This window comes from Cherax quadricarinatus, chromosome 54, assembly GCF_038502225.1.
Source record: "Cherax quadricarinatus isolate ZL_2023a chromosome 54, ASM3850222v1, whole genome shotgun sequence".
Lineage (NCBI taxonomy): Eukaryota > Metazoa > Arthropoda > Malacostraca > Decapoda > Parastacidae > Cherax > Cherax quadricarinatus.
In genome coordinates, this window is record NC_091345.1 from 3,936,773 (window position 1) to 3,956,932 (window position 20,160).

The 20,160-nt window shown below is 43.1% G+C and overlaps 1 protein-coding gene across 1 annotated transcript in view; it reads left to right on the forward strand.

Annotated features, from left to right (window-relative positions):
* LOC128699050 (opioid-binding protein/cell adhesion molecule homolog) overlaps positions 1 to 20,160 on the forward strand; it is a 75,825-nt gene that overhangs the window by 24,576 nt on the left and 31,089 nt on the right. The window contains exons 2-4 of the mRNA XM_053791559.2: positions 8,117 to 8,247; positions 10,107 to 10,184; positions 12,948 to 13,080. Coding sequence (XP_053647534.2) covers positions 8,117 to 8,247; positions 10,107 to 10,184; positions 12,948 to 13,080 — 342 coding nt within the window. The remainder of the gene's footprint in view (positions 1 to 8,116; positions 8,248 to 10,106; positions 10,185 to 12,947; positions 13,081 to 20,160) is intronic.

Consider the following 20,160-nt stretch of genomic DNA (forward strand, 5'->3'; position numbering starts at 1 on the left):
CAGCATGGAGCCATTGACATCTCACAGCATGGAGCCATTGACATCTCACAGCATGGAGTCATTAACATCTCACAGCATGGAGTCATTGACATCTCACAGCATGGAGCCATTGACATCTCACAGCATGGAGTCATTAACATCTCACAGCATGGAGTCATTGACATCTCACAGCATGGAGCCATTGACATCTCACAGCATGGAGTCATTAACATCTCACAACATGGAGTCATTGACATCTCACAGCATGGAGTCATTAACATCTCACAGCATGGAGTCATTGACATCTCACAGCATGGAGCCATTGACATCTCACAGCATGGAGTCATTGACATCGCACAGCATGGAGTCATTAACATCTCACAGCATGGAGCCATTGACATCTCACAGCATGGAGCCATTGACATCTCACAGCATGGAGTCATTAACATCTCACAGCATGGAGCCATTGACATCTCACAGCATGGAGCCATTGACATCTCACAGCATGGAGCCATTGACATCTCACAGCATGGAGCCATTGACATCTCACAGCATGGAGCCATTGACATCTCACAGCATGGAGCCATTGACATCTCACAGCATGGAGCCATTGGCATCTCACAGCATGGAGCCATTGACATCTCACAGCATGGAGCCATTGACATCTCACAGCATGGAGCCATTGACATCTCACAGCATGGAGCCATTGGCATCTCACAGCATGGAGCCATTGACATCTCACAGCATGGAGCCATTGACATCTCACAGCATGGAGCCATTGACATCTCACAGCATGGAGCCATTGACATCTCACAGCATGGAGCCATTGACATCTCACAGCATGGAGCCATTGACATCTCACAGCAGGGAGCCATTGACATCTCACAGCATGGAGCCATTGACATCTCACAGCATGGAGCCATTGACATCTCACAGCATGGAGCCATTGACATCTCACAGCATGGAGCCATTGACATCTCACAGCATGGAGCCATTGACATCTCACAGCATGGAGCCATTGACATCTCACAGCATGGAGCCATTGGCATCTCACAGCATGGAGCCATTGACATCTCACAGCATGGAGTCATTGACATCTCACAGCATGGAGCCATTGACATCTCACAGCATGGAGCCATTGACATCTCACAGCATGGAGCCATTGACATCTCACAGCATGGAGTCATTAACATCTCACAGCATGGAGTCATTGACATCTCACAGCATGGAGCCATTGACATCTCACAGCATGGAGCCATTGACATCTCACAGCATGGAGTCATTAACATCTCACAGCATGGAGTCATTTACATCTCACAGCATGGAGCCATTGACATCTCACAGCATGGAGTCATTAACATCTCACAGCATGGAGTCATTGACATCTCACAACATGGAGCCATTGACATCTCACAGCATGGAGTCATTAACATCTCACAACATGGAGTCATTGACATCTCACAGCATGGAGTCATTAACATCTCACAGCATGGAGTCATTGACATCTCACAGCATGGAGCCATTGACATCTCACAGCATGGAGTCATTGACATCGCACAGCATGGAGTCGTTAACATCTCACAGCGTGGAGCCATTGACATCTCACAGCATGGAGTCATTGACATCTCACAGCATGGAGTCATTAACATCTCACAGCATGGAGCCATTGACATCTTACAGCATGGAGCCATTGACATCTCACAGCATGGAGTCATTAACATCTCACAGCATGGAGTCATTGACATCTCACAGCATGGAGCCATTGACATCTCACAGCATGGAGCCATTGACATCTCACAGCATGGAGCCATTGACATCTCACAGCATCGAGCCATTGACATCTCACAGCATCGAGCCATTAACATCTCACAGCAGGGAGTCATTAACATCTCACAGCATGGAGCCATTGACATCTCACAGCATGGAGTCATTGACATCTCACAGCATGGAGCCATTGACATCTCACAGCATGGAGCCATTGACATCTCACAGCATGGAGCCATTGACATCTCACAGCATGGAGCCATTAACATCTCACAGCATGGAGTCATTAACATCTCACAGCATGGAGCCATTGACATCTCACAGCATGGAGCCATTGACATCTCACAGCATGGAGCCATTGACATCTCACAGCATGGAGTCATTAACATCTCACAGCATGGAGCCATTGACATCTCACAGCATGGAGCCATTGACATCTCACAGCATGGAGTCATTAACATCTCACAGCATGGAGCCATTGACATCTCACAGCATGGAGTCATTAACATCTCACAGCATGGAGTCATTGACATCTCACAGCATGGAGCCATTGACATCTCACAGCATGGAGCCATTGACATCTCACAGCATGGAGCCATTGACATCTCACAGCATGGAGTCATTAACATCTCACAGCATGGAGCCATTGACATCTCACAGCATGGAGTCATTAACATCTCACAGCATGGAGCCATTGACATCTCACAGCATGGAGCCATTAACATCTCACAGCATGGAGCCATTAACATCTCACAGCATGGAGTCATTGACATCTCACAGCATGGAGCCATTGACATCTCACAGCATGGAGTCATTAACATCTCACAGCATGGAGCCATTGACATCTCACAGCATGGAGTCATTAACATCTCACAGCATGGAGCCATTGACATCTCACAGCATGGAGCCATTAACATCTCACAGCATGGAGCCATTAACATCTCACAGCATGGAGTCATTGACATCTCACAGCATGGAGCCATTGACATCTCACAGCATGGAGCCATTAACATCTCACAGCATCGAGTCATTGACATCTCACAGCATGGAGCCATTGACATCTCACAGCATGGAGTCATTAACATCTCACAGCATGGAGTCATTGACATCTCACAGCATGGAGCCATTGACATCTCACAGCATGGAGCCATTGACATCTCACAGCATGGAGCCATTGACATCTCACAGCATGGAGTCATTAACATCTCACAGCATGGAGCCATTGACATCTCACAGCATGGAGTCATTAACATCTCACAGCATGGAGCCATTGACATCTCACAGCATGGAGCCATTAACATCTCACAGCATGGAGCCATTAACATCTCACAGCATGGAGTCATTGACATCTCACAGCATGGAGCCATTGACATCTCACAGCATGGAGTCATTAACATCTCACAGCATGGAGCCATTGACATCTCACAGCATGGAGTCATTAACATCTCACAGCATGGAGCCATTGACATCTCACAGCATGGAGCCATTAACATCTCACAGCATGGAGCCATTAACATCTCACAGCATGGAGTCATTGACATCTCACAGCATGGAGCCATTGACATCTCACAGCATGGAGCCATTAACATCTCACAGCATGGAGCCATTAACATCTCACAGCATGGAGTCATTGACATCTCACAGCATGGAGCCATTGACATCTCACAGCATGGAGTCATTAACATCTCACAGCATGGAGCCATTGACATCTCACAGCATGGAGTCATTAACATCTCACAGCATGGAGCCATTGACATCTCACAGCATGGAGCCATTAACATCTCACAGCATGGAGCCATTAACATCTCACAGCATGGAGTCATTGACATCTCACAGCATGGAGCCATTGACATCTCACAGCATGGAGTCATTAACATCTCACAGCATGGAGCCATTGACATCTCACAGCATGGAGTCATTAACATCTCACAGCATGGAGCCATTGACATCTCACAGCATGGAGCCATTAACATCTCACAGCATGGAGCCATTAACATCTCACAGCATGGAGTCATTGACATCTCACAGCATGGAGCCATTGACATCTCACAGCATGGAGCCATTAACATCTCACAGCATGGAGCCATTAACATCTCACAGCATGGAGTCATTGACATCTCACAGCATGGAGCCATTGACATCTCACAGCATGGAGTCATTAACATCTCACAGCATGGAGCCATTGACATCTCACAGCATGGAGTCATTAACATCTCACAGCATGGAGCCATTGACATCTCACAGCATGGAGCCATTAACATCTCACAGCATGGAGCCATTGACATCTCACAGCATGGAGCCATTGACATCTCACAGCATGGAGCCATTGACATCTCACAGCATGGAGCCATTAACATCTCACAGCATGGAGCCATTGACATCTCACAGCATGGAGCCATTAACATCTCACAGCATGGAGCCATTAACATCTCACAGCATGGAGCCATTAACATCTCACAGCATGGAGCCATTGACATCTCACAGCATGGAGCCATTAACATCTCACAGCATGGAGCCATTAACATCTCACAGCATGGAGCCATTAACATCTCACAGCATGGAGCCATTAACATCTCACAGCATGGAGTCATTGACATCTCACAGCATGGAGTCATTGACATCTCACAGCATGGAGTCATTGACATCTCACAGCATGGAGTCATTGACATCTCACAGCATGGAGTCATTGACATCTCACAGCATGGAGTCATTGACATCTCACAGCATGGAGTCATTGACATCTCACAGCATGGAGTCATTGACATCTCACAGCATGGAGCCATTAACATCTCACAGCATGGAGCCATTGACATCTCACAGCATGGAGCCATTGACATCTCACAGCATGGAGCCATTGACATCTCACAGCATGGAGTCATTGACATCTCACAGCATGGAGTCATTGACATCTCACAGCATGGAGTCATTGACATCTCACAGCATGGAGTCATTGACATCTCACAGCATGGAGCCATTAACATCTCACAGCATGGAGCCATTAACATCTCACAGCATGGAGTCATTGACATCTCACAGCATGGAGCCATTAACATCTCACAGCATGGAGCCATTAACATCTCACAGCATGGAGCCATTAACATCTCACAGCATGGAGTCATTAACATCTCACAGCATGGAGCCATTAACATCTCACAGCATGGAGCCATTAACATCTCACAGCATGGAGCCATTAACATCTCACAGCATGGAGTCATTAACATCTCACAGCATGGAGCCATTGACATCTCACAGCATGGAGCCATTGACATCTCACAGCATGGAGCCATTGACATCTCACAGCATGGAGTCATTAACATCTCACAGCATGGAGCCATTGCCATCTCACAGCATGGAGTCATTAACATCTCACAGCATGGAGTCATTAACATCTCACAGCATGGAGTCATTGACATCTCACAGCATGGAGCCATTGACATCTCACAGCATGGAGTCATTAACATCTCACAGCATGGAGTCATTGACATCTCACAGCATGGAGCCATTGACATCTCACAGCATGGAGCCATTGACATCTCACAGCATGGAGCCATTGACATCTCACAGCATGGAGCCATTGACATTTCACAGCATGGAGCCATTAACATCTCACAGCATGGAGCCATTGACATCTCACAGCATGGAGCCATTGACATCTCACAGCATGGAGCCATTGACATCTCACAGCATGGAGCCATTGACATTTCACAGCATGGAGCCATTAACATCTCACAGCATGGAGTCATTGACATCTCACAGCATGGAGCCATTGACATTTCACAGCATGGAGCCATTAACATCTCACAGCATGGAGTCATTGACATCTCACAGCATGGAGCCATTGACATTTCACAGCATGGAGCCATTAACATCTCACAGCATGGAGCCATTGACATCTCACAGCATGGAGCCATTGACATTTCACAGCATGGAGCCATTAACATCTCACAGCATGGAGTCATTGACATCTCACAGCATGGAGCCATTGACATTTCACAGCATGGAGCCATTAACATCTCACAGCATGGAGTCATTGACATCTCACAGCATGGAGCCATTGACATTTCACAGCATGGAGCCATTAACATCTCACAGCATGGAGTCATTGACATCTCACAGCATGGAGCCATTGACATCTCACAGCATGGAGTCATTGACATCTCACAGCATGGAGCCATTGACATCTCACAGCATGGAGCCATTGACATCTCACAGCATGGAGTCATTGACATCTCACAGCATGGAGTCATTAACATCTCACAGCATGGAGCCATTGACATCTCACAGCATGGAGCCATTGACATCTCACAGCATGGAGTCATTAACATCTCACAGCATGGAGCCATTGACATCTCACAGCATGGAGCCATTAACATCTCACAGCATGGAGTCATTAACATCTCACAGCATGGAGCCATTGACATCTCACAGCATGGAGTCATTGACATCTCACAGCATGGAGCCATTGACATCTCACAGCATGGAGCCATTGACATCTCACAGCATGGAGTCATTGACATCTCACAGCATGGAGTCATTAACATCTCACAGCATGGAGCCATTGACATCTCACAGCATGGAGTCATTGACATCTCACAGCATGGAGTCATTGACATCTCACAGCATGGAGCCATTGACATCTCACAGCATGGAGTCATTGACATCTCACAGCATGGAGCCATTGACATCTCACAGCATGGAGCCATTGACATCTCACAGCATGGAGTCATTAACATCTCACAGTGATATGATCAGTAAGACCGAGAGGTCCATGTCGGTACGAGATCCAAAATAATTAAATTTTCAAGATAAATGAAAATTTCTAAGCACAAATGAAATAAATCCAACTTTCCGAGAATTTATATTTTGGATAAATTGCCCGTAACAGCATAAAATCTACACCATATGGTTTAGCTTCAAAAATGCTATCTCAAAAGTTTTGTTAAATAAAGCCACGAGTCATGGAGAGAGGAAGCATTTTCACCTTATTATTATTATTATTATTATTATTATTATTATTATTATTATTATTATTATTATTATTATTATTATTATTATTATTATTATTATTATTATTACTATTATTCATAATTATTTATTATTATTATTACTATTATTCATATTTATTATTATTGTTACTGGAGTCAGTCCAAGACGTAATGCAGTGGACAGAATGTATTCTGCGTAACGAGTCAATTACAGTAGTGTCGTGATTCAATGTTACAACTGATGCAGTTTATACCAGTGAGTCCCAAATTGAGTGGCACCGCCCCCCTAGGGGAAGTAGAATCATCCAGGGGGGGGGCAAGGACCGAAACGTTTTCAAATAAATATGCCCCAGTGTTTGCTTACGTGTTTTTCTAAACCAATTCCTCATAGTATATACACCATTGGATTGCGTCCTGCAAATTCTTGAACCCATATGGCTTAGCAGAGCGGTACAAGCCTATCCCTCACGATCCATTAACAAATATATCTTAATTCCTATTGGTTATAACCATAACCATAATTTTTAAAGGGGTAGATAACCAAAAGCTCCAGCTCCAGGTCATCATATAATTAAGACCCGCGTCAGGAAACACTTGTCCTGTTTCAGGACAAAATTTACCTAACCTAACTTAAACTCCATCTTCCTGGGAGCGAGGTCTCATCTCCCTCATGAGTCCTTGTCTCTTTTTCTCTCAAAGAAGGATTATTTAGCAGTTATTTATCCTATCATTGTCCTCCCTTCTTTATCCCCCAGAAATGAAAGTGGAAGGTTAATATATCCTCGTGCAATACAAAAACACTGAAATTATATTCTCTCGTTGCACATTCTTACAAATTTCTAATCTTGCAATTTATGTCAACAAAGATACTTGAGATGAAGAAGTTAATGAGTTAGACCTGAGTATCATACCTTCCATAAACTTGTCTTTTTATTATTATTATTATTATTATTATTATTATTATTATTATTATTATTATTATTATTATTATTATTATTATTATTATTATTATTATTATTTATTTTTTATTATTTTATTATCACACTGGCCGATTCCCACCAAGGCAGGGTGGCCCGAAAAAGAAAAACTTTCACCATCATTCACTCCATCACTGTCTTGCCAGAAGGGTGCTTTACACTACAGTTTTTAAACTGCAACATTAACACCCCTCCTTCAGAGTGCAGGCACTGTACTTACTTATTATTATTATATTATTATTAGTAGTAGAAGTATTATAAAATAACGATAATAACTCTCTGAGAGTTCCAACACTGACTCACACTGACAGCTCCAACACTGACTCACACTGACAGCTCCAACACTGACTCACACTGACAGCTCCAACAATGCAAAACAAACTCTGACAGGTGACTTTCTGTCCCTCACAGGCAACAAGAGCAAGGTGCCCGGGAGCTGGAGTCCGCCTGAGTTTGATGAGTCGCTACCTAACAACATTACAGTCATGGAGGGAGAGTCAGTATCCCTTCCCTGTGTTGTCTACAAGCTCAGAGGAAGATCAGTAAGTATATATGTATATATATATATATATATATATATATATATATATATATATATATATATATATATATATATATATATATATATATATATATATATATATATATATATATATATATATATATATATATATGATAAGGTACCACCTCTAGAACTGTCATGGGGACCCTCATCCTCAGAGAAAAGAATAAACTTGCTTCAGGGAAAACTCAAGGTTCTCCCTGAAGCTGTTTGATTTTGAAGAGACATAAATGTGCAAAACCTTTGTTTAAAACTTTACATATTTTACGGACGACGAAATTAAACTAGAAATTTGAGAAGAAACTTGAATAATTTAGGCAATAAAAAAAATATTCCACTAGCACAATAAAGCAACAATGTAAGTTAGGTTTTAATCAGGACTCAAATGTGAAATAAATGTAAACTGAAAATGTTATAAAAGACAGTTAAAGATAATAACAGAAATATTCTCTTGTAGTTTTAACTTGTCGTTAACACATTATTAATGCGACTTCCTGAAAGAGGTTAGGTTAGGTCAGGTTTGTCAGGAAACAGGACAAGTGTTTCCTGACGCGGGTCTGAGCCAGATGATGACCAGCCGTTGGTCAGCTGACCGATGACTTCCCCTGGCTTATCAGTCCACCCTTCTAAAATTTATGGTTACAGTTATAACCATTTTTATCTTTCTTGAAAGATTATTATTATTATTTAAGATTCGTAAAGTAAAAGGACACAAGTGCAACTAATGTGACATTTATTGTGGCAACGTTTCGCTCTCCAGGAGCTTTATCAAGCCATTACCTTGATAAAGCTTGATAAAGTTCCTGGAGAGCGAAACGTTGCCACAATAAATGTCACATTAGTTGCACTTGTGTCCTTTTACTTTACATATTGTCGGTAATTCTACCAACTTTATTACTATTTAAGATTCGCCGGTATTCTCCCGGCCCGGGCCTTTTCCAAGTGGTGGCCCGGCCTTGGCTCCCTGTCTTGGGAGTGTCTGAGACCTAAGTCTCCCATGGGAGGAGGCACAAGTACCCCTCTCAAATTTGGGACCCACTGTCCCCAGGCCTAGCCACATTCCTCGCCCTCACAGGGCTCGTAGGGACAAGCTAGGCCTCTCTGGTCTGCCATCCCCGCCCCAAGGGGGATAATGGGAATGACAGTCTTGTGAGCTACAAGCTCGGGCTCAGGCACCTACCCTACCCTAGAAGGGCTGAGCATTCTGTCGATCTCCTGAAAGAAGTGATTTTGGAATCTAATTAAAGCTTTTAATGGATAAAATAAAGGGAGAATAATTTTATGTCAATTCCTCAATAATACGTAACTATACGTAACTATACGTAACTATACGTAACTATACGTAACTATACGTAACTATACGTAACTACAATCAATGTTTTTAGGAAAATATTTCTAGAGAATTTATTAATGTTACTATAAATGAAAACCAATATTCATCTCAGGTTTACCTAAACATGTCTTCAATGGTAAACTATGGTAGATTATAAAGTAGGATGAGTTCGGTTGATTTTTCATTACTATTAAGTTCAGATTTCAAGTTCTGTTTATGGAAAGACTCCAACAATCTGAGGTCAAGTAGTTATAGCATTTATTCAACATTTTAAAGGAATTTAAGAGATGATTTAAGGCAAATGAATGTACCCGAATTTCAGAATGAGAGAAGTGTGGGTCTACGAAAGACCAAATCTGTGAGGCGTAACTTACGTTCGCATACTCTGACTTTCGGAAACTTTCGTGATGAACTACCAATGTAGCACAACGAACAGTTGCGACACTTGTAACTCACATATTGTCTATAGCTACATATAATATAGCTTTTCTATATTTGTTCCACAGGTGTCTTGGATTCGACAGAGGGACCTGCACGTCATATCTGCCAACGAACTCACCTTCATCTCAGACGACAGGTTCAAGGTGACCGTCTTAAGCTGTATGCGAGATGCATGTGAAATTATGACACAGTGATGTCACTGTGATGTGACAGGGATGTCACTCTGATGTTACAGTGATGACACTGTAATATCACAATACTATTATTGTGATGTCATAATGATATCACCGTGATGTTACAGTTTTCTTGGTAGTATCCAAGTGATATCACAGTGATGGCACAGTAATGCCCCGATGATGTCGGTAATGTCACGATGATGTCAGAGTGATCACACAATTACAATACAAAGATATCTCTAATGTTACACTGATGTCACTAATGTTACAGTGATTTAACTAATGTTACAATGATGTCGCTAATGCTACACTGATGTCACTAATATTACAATGGCGTCACTAATGTTACAGTGCCGTCGCTAATGTTAGTGATGTCACTAACGTTATAATAATTTCGCTCATGTTACAATGACGTCTCTGTGTCACAATGATGTCTCTATGTCACAATGACGTCTCAATGCCACAGTGTCAGAGTGATGTCAGAGAAACACCTGCACACCGTCGTGTGATTAAGACTGTGTTTATGTCCTGGGACTTGGATCACCCTGGAGCGACCAAGCTCCAAGGACCACAGTTTATCCAATACAAATGTTCTTAGCGTAACTTCCTTTGCTCTTTCCCATATATACACCCATGTTGACTGTGTGAGTATCGTTATATGACTGGTAAACAAAGTAGGTGAATGAGACACATTTTAGGGTATCTTTACTGCTGATCATTATGGGCAATGAAGATAACCAAGTGTTGTGTATGGTTCGTATACATCTGGACGTTTGAGGTCGATCCTAAAGGCTGCAGCAGCTGAGTTGGCAGAATCACAGACGTCTTGCTGAGACCCAGTCCCAGCAAGGCGTCCATCGGAACGAATTTGCTTAGTTTGCTTACTCATTTCTGCAACTTTGCAAGCTCCTGAAAATGTGTTGATTGCAACACGAAAGGCCTAGAGCTATCATTCAGTTCTCCCTGTGGTTGTTTTGCACACACACACACACACACACACACACACACACACACACACACACACACACACACACACACACACACACACACACAGGGGTCAGGTATTTGTGAACGACATGACGGAAGGAATAGACTCTGAGGTGTCCCTGTTTGCAGATGACGTGAAGTTGATGAGAAGAATTCACTCGATCGAAGACCAGGCAGAACTACAAAGGGATCTGGACAGGCTGCAGACCTGGTCCAGCAATTGGCTCCTGGAGTTCAATCCCACCAAGTGCAAAGTCATGAAGATTGGGGAAGGGCAAAGAAGACCGCAGACGGAGTACAGTCTAGGGGGCCAGAGACTACAAACCTCACTCAAGGAAAAAGATCTTGGGGTGAGTATAACACCAGGCACATCTCCTGAAGCGCACATCAATCAAATAACTGCTGCAGCATATGGGCGCCTAGCAAACCTCAGAACAGCATTCCGACATCTTAATAAGGAATCGTTCAGGACCCTGTACACCGTGTACGTTAGGCCCATATTGGAGTATGCGGCACCAGTTTGGAACCCACACCTAGCCAAGCACGTAAAGAAACTAGAGAAAGTGCAAAGGTTTGCAACAAGACTAGTCCCAGAGCTAAGAGGTATGTCCTACGAGGAGAGGTTAAGGGAAATCAACCTGACGACACTGGAGGACAGGAGAGATAGGGGGGACATGATAACGACATACAAAATAGTGAGAGGAATTGACAAGGTGGACAAAGACAGGATGTTCCAGAGATTGGACACAGTAACAAGGGGACACAGTTGGAAGTTGAAGACACAGATGAATCACAGGGATGTTAGGAAGTATTTCTTCAGCCACAGAGTAGTCAGTAAGTGGAATAGTTTGGGAAGCGATGTAGTGGAGGCAGGATCCATACATAGCTTTAAGCAGAGGTATGATAAAGCTCACGGTTCAGAGAGAGTGACCTAGTAGCGATCAGTGAAGAGGCGGGGCCAGGAGCTCGGACTCGACCCCCGCAACCTCAACTAGGTGAGTACACACACACATACACACACACACACACACACACACACACACACACACACACACACACACACACACACACACACACACACACACACACACACACACACACACACACACACACACACACACACACACACACACACACACACACACACACACATATATATATACATATCCTTAATCGCCAATGTCACATACATCAGGTGTCCGGTGTTCAGAGCAGCAACATTTTAACCCCTCCCTTACTTTCCACCTACAGGGTTCAAGTCTTGTTGTCATATCTCCTTTAATCCCTTCAAGAATGTTACTTTCCTCATACTCCAACAGCACGTATAATCATGAAAACCACCTGCTTCCACTCAGTCCTTTCTACCATGTTCACAAGCCTGTTGGATGTCCAATCCCCTGGCCCTCAAAACCTTCTTTACCCCCTCCCTCCAGCCCTTCCTGGGACAACCCCTTCCGGATTTATATGCCCTCCAAGTCATCCAGTTTTGTTCTACACTCTCTATATGTCTAAACCACCTCAACAAGCCCTCTTCTATCCTCTGAATAATACTTTAGGTAACCTCAGACCTTCTAATCACCAAGTTCAGCTTGGTCTTGTATATATAAATCATGTAATAACAGGAAAACAAGAGGATTTACCCTAGGTTGTATTGCTTAGCTGAAGTTCCTAGCTAACCTTCTTAACTCACCTACCAGGTTGGCCTTGGTTCATCTAGGGTTCACCTATATTCGTCTCCTTCAGGTGAACATCGACAACGCCACTTCGTCGTACACACTGGAGGTGACGACCGCCCTGAGGAACGACTCAGGGGTGTACGAGTGCCAGGTGAATACACGACCAAAACTCTCCCGTCCTGTCGTACTCGCTGTCCAAGGTGAGTCCTTACTGTCCAAGGTGAGTCCATGCTGTCCAAGGTGAGTGCTTACTGTTCAAGGTGTCTTACTATCCAAGGTGAGCACTTATTGCCCAAGGTGAGTCTTGACAGTTTTGAGTCCTTACCGTCCTCGCTGTCTCTCTCCACAGTGATTTCTACATTACTGTCTGTCCTCGCATTACAATACTTTCTCCTCACAACAAAATACTTTCTCCTCACAACACAATACTGTGGGTCTCCTCACAACACAATACCGTGTGTATCCCCACAGCACAACACAGTGTGTATCCCCACAACACAATACCGTGTGTATCCCCACAGCACAACACAGTGTGTATCCTCACAACACAATACCGTGTGTATCCTCACAGCACAACACAGTGTGTATCCTCACAACACAATACCGTGTGTATCCTCACAGCATAACACAGTGTGTATCCTCACAACACAATACCCTTTCACAACAGTTCGTGTAACAGTCTCTTCAAAACAATACCTGCAACACTCTCCCCACCACAATTCCTGCAATACTCTCCACAAAATACTGCTATATCGAGCTGGTGTAACTTTCAACACACATTAAAAACTCATTGAACCCTGGAAAACATACTGCTGCGCCATTTTAATCCAGTGTTCACAATAGAGTTCCCAGACACTGATTTTCGGTCTCACTTCTGATCACTTGTTATTAATTGAGGTAATTGTGTAGAGGATTACCGTCTGTTATAACTTGGGATTTAAAGATACGGTAACAGAAGTGTGGTGCTGGTGTTTCTGTTTCGGTGTTTAACTCGAAGTGAACAGTGATTAATTTTTTTAAATCCGTTGAAATAACAGGTTAAGAGCTGTTATCTTACCTCAGCTTATATATAGGTTAAGAGCTGTTATCCTACCTCAGCTCATTTACAGGCTGTGAGCTGTTATCCTACCTCAGCTCATTTACAGGCTGAGAGCTGTTATCCTACCTCAGCTCATTTACAGGCTGAGAGCTGTTATCCTACCTCAGCTCATTTACAGGCTGAGAGCTGTTATCCTACCTCAGCTCATTTATAATCTAATAGATGTTCTCTTACCTTTGTTTACAGACTAAGAGCTGTTATCTTACCTCATCTCATTTACAGACTAAGAGCTGTTATCCTACCTTTGTTTATTTACAGGCTAAGAGCTGTTATCATATCTCAGTTGATTTACAGGCTAACTTCCTCTCTACATGCCACCCATAGAAGTCACCTAACAACTAGGTACCTAATTACTAAGCCTAAGAGCAGCATCAGATGCAAGAATCAGCAGGTATTTAGGATATAATGGCCGTGTGGAGAGGACGATGAAGCTGAGATATTATGTTGCGTTATTGTTCTTAGTTGATAACGAACCTGTGCGTTGTTTGCATTGATAATCCTGCGAGTGCCACTCTGTGCAATTGATAATCCAGCAGGTGCCACTCCGTACCCTTGATAATCCAGCAGGTGCCACTCCGTACCCTTGATAATCCAGCAGGTGCCACTCCGTACCCTTGATAATCCACCAGGTGCCACTTTGGACCCTTCATAATTCACCATTTGCCATTTTTTTTATATTTTATCATTGCTATGTTTGAAATCCCCTCCACCGTCTTGTTTCATTCGTCCAACCATGAATCTGTCACAGTGACAGTCATGGTTGAGATGATCTGCTGAAAGAAAATCACTGACAGCATCTTGGGTTGCTGTGTCAACATATTCTTTCCTTGACATCAGATTTTAAGACTGGAATCTGTCAAGGACAGGACAGATTGTGGCCTCACCGAGCAATGTGGACATGAGGCCACATGGGTAGAGGACTAAGTTATGTTAGGTAAAAGAACACTAGCGCAACTAACCTGATATCTTATGGTGACAACGTTTCGCTCTCCAGAAACTTTGTCAAGTCGTTACAACCAGTACAGAGACACAGAGGGCGTAATATAATCGTTGTAAGTAGTAGCAGTACTTGTACATCTAGTATATAATGCTTTGCACCTCACTTTATACTTATACCTTCTGTATCCATGTATTATTTGAAACGGCCTTGACAGAGCTCCTGGAGAGCGAAACGTTGCAACAACAAAATGTCACATCAGTTTCACTTGTGTCCTGCTACCTAACATATTGACGGCAAACTTACCGATATTATTACGACGTTGAGTTAGGTTCGTGAGAGCATATCTCCCCACACAACAAACTTCACAACTTAAGACTAAATAATTTTACTTCGGAAGTGAGTATGTTTTAGTAGTGAAGGTACACTTTTTGACTCTGTATAAGTACTTTAGATGATTATAAGAAACACTTATTTCATGGTATTTTATAATAATTTAATGATCTTCCTACGAGCGCTTATGTTGTCTCTGGTGAACGTTGTCTCCTGCGTGTTGACCTGTGGCAGTTTGTTTGTGATATGCTGCATATATAACCAGATTTACTTATAAAGAAGCACTTACACATGATGAAGCACTTACACATGATGAAGCACTTACACATGATGAAGCACTCACACATGAAGAAGAACTCACACATGATGAAGCACTCACACATGAAGAAGCACTCACACATGAAGAAGCACTCACACATGAAGAAGCACTCACACATGATGAAGCACTCACACATGAAGAAGCACTCACACATGATGAAGCACTCACACATGATGAAGCACTCACACATGAAGAAGCACTTACACATGATGAAGCACTCACACATGAAGAAGCACTCACACATGAAGAAGCACTCACACATGATGAAGCACTCACACATGATGAAGCACTCACACATGATGAAGTACTCACACATGATGAAGTACTCACACATGATGAAGCACTCACACATGATGAAGCACTCACACATGAAGAAGCACTCACACATGAAGAAGCACTCACACATGAAGAAGCACTCACACATGAAGAAGCACTCACACATGATGAAGCACTCACACATGAAGAAGCACTCACACATGATGAAGTACTCACACATGAAGAAGTACTCACACATGATGAAGCACTCACACATGATGAAGTACTCACACATGATGAAGCACTCACACATGATGAAGCACTCACACATGATGAAGCACTCACACATGAAGAAGCACTCACACATGAAGAAGCACTCACACATGATGAAGCACTCACACATGAAGAAGCACTCACACATGAAGAAGCACTCACACATGATGAAGCACTCACACATGATGAAGCACTCACACATGAAGAAGCACTCACACATGAAGAAGCACTCACACATGATGAAGCACTCACACATGATGAAGTACTCACACATGATGAAGCACTCACACATGATGAAGTACTCAGAAGAAGCACTCACACATGAAGAAGCACTCACACATGATGAAGCACTCACACATGATGAAGCACTCACACATGATGAAGCACTCACACATGATGAAGTACTCACACATGAAGAAGCACTCACACATGATGAAGTACCCACACATGATGAAGCACTCACACATGAAGAAGTACTCACACATGATGAAGTACTCACACATGATGAAGTACTCACACATGATGAAGTACTCACACATGATGAAGTACTCACACATGATGAAGCACTCACACATGATGAAGCACTCACACATGAAGAAGCACTCACACATGAAGAAGCACTCACACATGATGAAGCACTCACACATGATGAAGTACTCACACATGATGAAGTACTCACACATGATGAAGCACTCACACATGATGAAGCACTCACACATGAAGAAGCACTTACACATGATGAAGCACTCACACATGAAGAAGCACTCACACATGAAGAAGCACTCACACATGATGAAGCACTCACACATGATGAAGCACTCACACATGATGAAGTACTCACACATGATGAAGTACTCACACATGATGAAGCACTCACACATGATGAAGCACTCACACATGAAGAAGCACTCACACATGAAGAAGCACTCACACATGAAGAAGCACTCACACATGAAGAAGCACTCACACATGATGAAGCACTCACACATGAAGAAGCACTCACACATGATGAAGTACTCACACATGAAGAAGTACTCACACATGATGAAGCACTCACACATGATGAAGTACTCACACATGATGAAGCACTCACACATGATGAAGCACTCACACATGATGAAGCACTCACACATGAAGAAGCACTCACACATGAAGAAGCACTCACACATGATGAAGCACTCACACATGAAGAAGCACTCACACATGAAGAAGCACTCACACATGATGAAGCACTCACACATGATGAAGCACTCACACATGAAGAAGCACTCACACATGAAGAAGCACTCACACATGATGAAGCACTCACACATGATGAAGTACTCACACATGATGAAGCACTCACACATGATGAAGTACTCACACATGAAGAAGCACTCACACATGAAGAAGCACTCACACATGATGAAGCACTCACACATGATGAAGCACTCCCACATGATGAAGCACTCACACATGATGAAGTACTCACACATGAAGAAGCACTCACACATGATGAAGTACTCACACATGATGAAGCACTCACACATGAAGAAGTACTCACACATGATGAAGTACTCACACATGATGAAGTACTCACACATGATGAAGTACTCACACATGATGAAGTACTCACACATGATGAAGCACTCACACATGATGAAGCACTCACACATGAAGAAGCACTCACACATGAAGAAGCACTCACACATGATGAAGCACTCACACATGATGAAGTACTCACACATGATGAAGTACTCACACATGATGAAGCACTCACACATGATGAAGCACTCACACATGAAGAAGCACTTACACATGATGAAGCACTCACACATGAAGAAGCACTCACACATGAAGAAGCACTCACACATGATGAAGCACTCACACATGATGAAGCACTCACACATGATGAAGTACTCACACATGATGAAGTACTCACACATGATGAAGCACTCACACATGATGAAGCACTCACACATGAAGAAGCACTCACACATGAAGAAGCACTCACACATGAAGAAGCACTCACACATGAAGAAGCACTCACACATGATGAAGCACTCACACATGAAGAAGCACTCACACATGATGAAGTACTCACACATGAAGAAGTACTCACACATGATGAAGCACTCACACATGATGAAGTACTCACACATGATGAAGCACTCACACATGATGAAGCACTCACACATGATGAAGCACTCACACATGAAGAAGCACTCACACATGAAGAAGCACTCACACATGATGAAGCACTCACACATGAAGAAGCACTCACACATGAAGAAGCACTCACACATGATGAAGCACTCACACATGATGAAGCACTCACACATGAAGAAGCACTCACACATGAAGAAGCACTCACACATGATGAAGCACTCACACATGATGAAGTACTCACACATGATGAAGCACTCACACATGATGAAGTACTCACACATGAAGAAGCACTCACACATGAAGAAGCACTCACACATGATGAAGCACTCACACATGATGAAGCACTCACACATGATGAAGCACTCACACATGATGAAGTACTCACACATGAAGAAGCACTCACACATGATGAAGTACCCACACATGATGAAGCACTCACACATGATGAAGTACTCACACATGATGAAGTACTCACACATGATGAAGTACTCACACATGATGAAGCACTCACACATGATGAAGCACTCACACATGAAGAAGCACTCACACATGAAGAAGCACTCACACATGATGAAGCACTCACACATGATGAAGTACTCACACATCACACATGATGAAGCACTCACACATGAAGAAGCACTAACACATGATGAAGCACTCACACATGATGAAGTACTCACACATGATGAAGTACTCACACATGACTCACACATGATGAAGCACTCACACATGAAGAAGCACTCACACATGAAGAAGCACTCACACAAGAAGCACTCACACATGATGAAGTACTCACACATGATGAAGTACTCACACATGATGAAGTACTCACACATGAAGAAGCACTCACACATGATGAAGCACTCACACATGATGAAGCACTCACACATGATGAAGCACTCACACATGAAGAAGCACTCACACATGATGAAGCACTCACACATGATGAAGTACTCACACATGATGAAGTACTCACACATGAAGAAGCACTCACACATGATGAAGCACTCACACATGATGAAGTACTCACACATGATGAAGCACTCACACATGATGAAGCACTCACACATGAAGAAGCACTCACACATGAAGAAGCACTCACACATGATGAAGCACTCACACAAGAAGCACTCACACATGATGAAGCACTCACACATGATGAAGCACTCACACATGAAGAAGCACTCACACATGATGAAGCACTCACACATGAAGAAGCACTCACACATGAAGAAGCACTCACACATGAAGAAGCACTCACACATGATGAAGTACTCACACATGAAGAAGCACTCACACATGAAGAAGCACTCACACATGATGAAGCACTCACACATGATGAAGCACTCACACATGAAGAAGCACTCACACATGATGAAGCACTCACACATGAAGAAGCACTCACACATGAAGAAGCACTCACACATGAAGAAGCACTCACACATGAAGAAGCACTCACACATGAAGAAGCACTCACACATGAAGAAGCACTCACACATGAAGAAGCACTCACACATGATGAAGCACTCACACATGATGAAGTACTCACACATGAAGAAGCACTCACATGATGAAGCACTCACGCATGAAGAAGCACTCACACATGAAGAAGCACTCACACAAGAAGAAGCACTCACACATGAAGAAGCACTCACACATGAAGAAGCACTCACACATGATGAAGCACTCACACAAGAAGAAGCACTCACACATGAAGAAGCACTCACACATGAAGAAGCACTCACACATGAAGAAGCACTCACACATGAAGAAACACTCACACATGAAGAAGCACTCACACATGAAGAAGCACTCACACATGAAGAAGCACTCACACATGAAGAAGCACTCACACATGAAGAAGCACTCACACATGAAGAAGCACTCACACATTAAAATACACTGTATATTTTGAT